Source organism: Phaethon lepturus, unplaced genomic scaffold (genome assembly GCF_000687285.1).
Source record: "Phaethon lepturus isolate BGI_N335 unplaced genomic scaffold, ASM68728v1 scaffold13409, whole genome shotgun sequence".
Classification (NCBI taxonomy): Eukaryota; Metazoa; Chordata; class Aves; order Phaethontiformes; family Phaethontidae; genus Phaethon; species Phaethon lepturus.
This window is the reverse complement of record NW_010565621.1, coordinates 15,311-19,081: the sequence shown is the minus strand read 5'-3', so window position 1 is coordinate 19,081 and position 3,771 is coordinate 15,311. Positions and strand designations below refer to the sequence as shown.

General features: G+C 37.2%; 1 protein-coding gene across 1 annotated transcript in view; it reads right to left on the bottom strand.

Annotated features, from left to right (window-relative positions):
• Positions 1-3,439, bottom strand: part of FNIP2 (folliculin interacting protein 2) — a 33,007-nt gene extending 29,568 nt beyond the window's left edge. Inside the window, exon 1 of the mRNA XM_010295244.1 lies at positions 3,255-3,439. Within this exon, the coding sequence (XP_010293546.1) occupies positions 3,255-3,439 (185 nt within the window). The remainder of the gene's footprint in view (positions 1-3,254) is intronic.
• Positions 3,440-3,771: the final 332 nt, after the last annotated feature.

Here is a 3,771-nt window from a genome sequence, read left to right as displayed (position 1 = left end):
GATACACTCCTCTTTCCCTTCCCCCTCCAAGGCCACAATATGAACTAATGTTAACTTTAAGGCAACAAAAAAATTCTCAGGATGTATTTGTGAGAGACAGGTAGAGGATGAGGAAAGAGAAAATTCTGAAAGTGTTACGGGGAAAGCTTGCTCCAGAACTTGCACATTATTAGATTGAATTTTCTATTTTTCATTGACAATTCTGTAACAATATTACTAATTCTTCCACTTTTGGACTAGAAAGCAAACCCTCAACACACTTACATGAAGCCCCTTATTTTCCAGCTGCACTACACTATGAGATTCTAACAATCTACCCCATGTCCAACTGTAACAAATATTGATGTTTATTCATATCAGAAGTGCCCCTTTAGCTCCTCACCACCACTCCTGACACTCTCCTACTTCATGTATCAAGACTCAGTTGTTTTCCTTATAATCATTTGGTAAAATCTAAACAGGCACACTGTTCATTGGTTGGGTAAGCTGTTTTAGACAGAAACAGAGAAAAAGGAAACATACATAAGTACTGAAGGAAGTTATGTGAGACTTATATGAGTAGTTTTGCATATGTACCTACTGTTGAAGTTGTTATTTCTGATAACAAACCCACGTAATCCCCAGGGTAAACTTCGTATTTCTTATGACTGTTTAGCAAGAATAAATGTGCTACAATTGCTACTTTTGTATAAAAATTGTTGCTTCTTTTGTATAAAAATTGTTGCTTCTTTTGTATAAAAATTGTTGCTTCTTTTGTATAAAAATTGTTGCTTCTTTTGTATAAAAATTGTTGCTTCTTTTGTATAAAAATTGTTGCTTCTTTTGTATAAAAATTGTTGCTTCTTTCAGTCAGCTTAAAAACTTCAAAATAAGTTTTGATAAACACTAAATGAAATATCATTTGCCTTAGCCCTGTCTATATAAAAATTTTCTCATTCTGCTTATACAAGAGAGATCTTATATGTTCAATTCCTTTTTAAGAACCACTTAATAAATAGAATAAGAGATCTGTGCTGAAGGAATACATGTTAAGTGACTTCTAAAACAAATGTTACAAATAAAATTCAGGAAATTATAGTGTGAGGAGGGTTCAGCCACCTGAGTGTCCATGTACTACAAAATGACAAAACAGGTTTCTGACAACATTACACCCTAGAAAGGTAAGGAAGTGAAGAGACTGACAGATAATTGAAATGTTTCACTTTGGCTTAAAAACAATGCATTAAGCCAGGTCTGGCATATTCTTAAAAAATTAGCTGCATTAAAGTAATATGAGCTTGTGGGGATGTTCATATTTCAGGTTAAACGTGGCTATTTTAACCAAACATAATGTTCCTGATTTGACCACAAAAATAAAAGCCCCACATATCCTTTCTCTCCTTTTTGTAACTGCGTGACCCTTCCTATTACTCATGTCTGCTCTGGTAATTGCTGGACCCTTCTGTAAACTAACTGAATTCTCTGCAGCAGCAGCAGTCTGTCCCAGCACCTGAAAACAGATCAGAAACATAGCTGGAGAAAAGAAGGAAGAAGTAGAAGGCAATGGAACCTCCACCTCTTGGTGGCAGCATGAGTTATACTAACTCACTTCATCCATGGAGTTATATACCTTTAGGAAAGGGCACAAAGAAAATGTTCCTTATACACTCCAAGTAAGTATTGGGGCTAGTTAGAATGTTAATTGAGTTTTCTTGCTCCCGAGCCAGTTTTCTGCCTGCTTAGTGAGCTGAACTGACTCCCTAAGGCGAGCCAGTTCCAGAAGGATTGGAAAGGCCAAGGCCAGCACAACGGGAAAAAGGACAAGAGCCTTGTGTCAGAAAGCAAAGGAAGAAGAGGCAATGTGATTACTCCCTTCAGAATCAGCAGTCTGTTTGAACAGCTCAGCTTATCTAGCCTCACCTTCAGAGTGGATCTTTCCTGCATGTGGAAGATGCTAGAACAAACACCATCTTCAAGGTAAAATAAATAAATGAAACCAAGCTGTCTCTGTTCATACAACAGGAAAACCAGGTCTACTAAAGACAGTAAAACACTACGGTGGGTTTTGGTTTTTTGGTGGGTTTTTTTGTTTGTTTTGTTTTTGTTGAAAGCAAGCCACAAGTTTGGAACAGCTTACAGACATCCTGGCAAGTTCTCACCCCAGATACCATACTGAGCTTAAGTTTGCTTTATTTTCTCTTAAATTGGCATAGAAGCTACTTTCTTTTGGCTTGTTCAAAATTTCTTCCATTACAGATATGAGACATGGAAACAAGGAGCTCTCTCTTACTTAGGTGAAAGCAGACTCATTTGTTTCTAGAAAACAGCCATTAAAATCTGCCCCATTCTGCCCTGAATCAGTATTTTCAGTTAATATAGGTCTCCAAACCCTGATCTTGACAAAGAAAGCTTTTTGCTCACCTTTATAATAATCAGCATGCATGCAATAACTGAAGAGTGACCTATTAATTTCTATTCAAAAACTACTTCAGCTGACCTTAAAACATTTTTGAAAGCGACTAACCACTCACTACTTCAGTGCAACATCTATAGGCTAGAAAACTAGAAAGACTGAAACATATCCGTATTCCTATATATCTGTATTTTTCTGCTGCTTAGATCAGTAACCCTGAATGTAGAATATTTATTCTAACACCCTTGGGTGTTAGAATTTGGAAGAAGCTGCCCTGAACCGTATTTTCAGCACGGTTACGTAGCAGTAAGAGACTCAAGGCATTGGAGACATGCTGGCACACATGTGAAAAAGACACCACAAAGTCAAAGAAATACCATTCACACTCCAGATTACTTTGATGTAATGCTTGATCTAGAGGTCATTTATAAGTAAAGCAGAGGGTTCCCCTCTCCATTCTTCCCCCACTTCACAGCATTCTCTCCTGTCTGCTCTGCACACTGTTACTACTTGACCCACTAACATAGGAGGTGGCAAAAAGAGAGGAGAAACTAATTAGAAAACTAGAAAGAGAAGGTAAGATTATTTAACCTTAACTGAAAAGAAAAGCAATTATCCTCCATGCCTCAGTTTGCATATACATAAGTCTTACATATGAGAGTCAAGAATGTACACACAGTTTCAAACAACAGGAAGACTTTCTGGAGTACCAGTCACTACAACCAGCAAGAATAAGCTTCTAATAGAATTATTCCAATTACTTATAAAACAGCCTTTCAGGCACATGATCATAAATCTAACATCAAATAAAAATGCCCATTTCTGTAAAAATCATCTATATCAAAAAAAGTTACATGCATACCTGTTTTGCAGCAGCCTAGTCACTTTGCTCACACAGCTGACACTTTGGTCTCTCAAAGATTTTTTAATCCTTTCTTCCAATTTGGTACAAGAGAGATTATTTCCAAGTGGTACATCGTTGTTGTTTCTTGATCTTTCTATTTGTCCCCCTGTGCCATTTGTAGCTTTTGGTATACCCCCACACATTTTCTTTTGCTACAAATCCTCTTGTAAAGCTCCCTTCAAAGAAACTAAATACCCACTGAAGAGAGACAGCCTCAAGCGGATTTCTTTACTATAGATCAACCATTAACGATGGTAATTTACCATCGGCTTTCTTCCCTATACAGGAACACAGTCTGCTGAATTTCCTGTTAGGGGAAAAAAATGTAAAGAGATCTTCACATATTCTATAAGCCATTAATGCAGAAAGAGAGCTGTAGCTAATGTACTGCTGCAATTATTCCAGGCAGATGAGTAGACATGCCTTTCAAGTTTCAGAAGCCATTGCAGACTTGCTCTTGCTGCTGTTAGTTTTT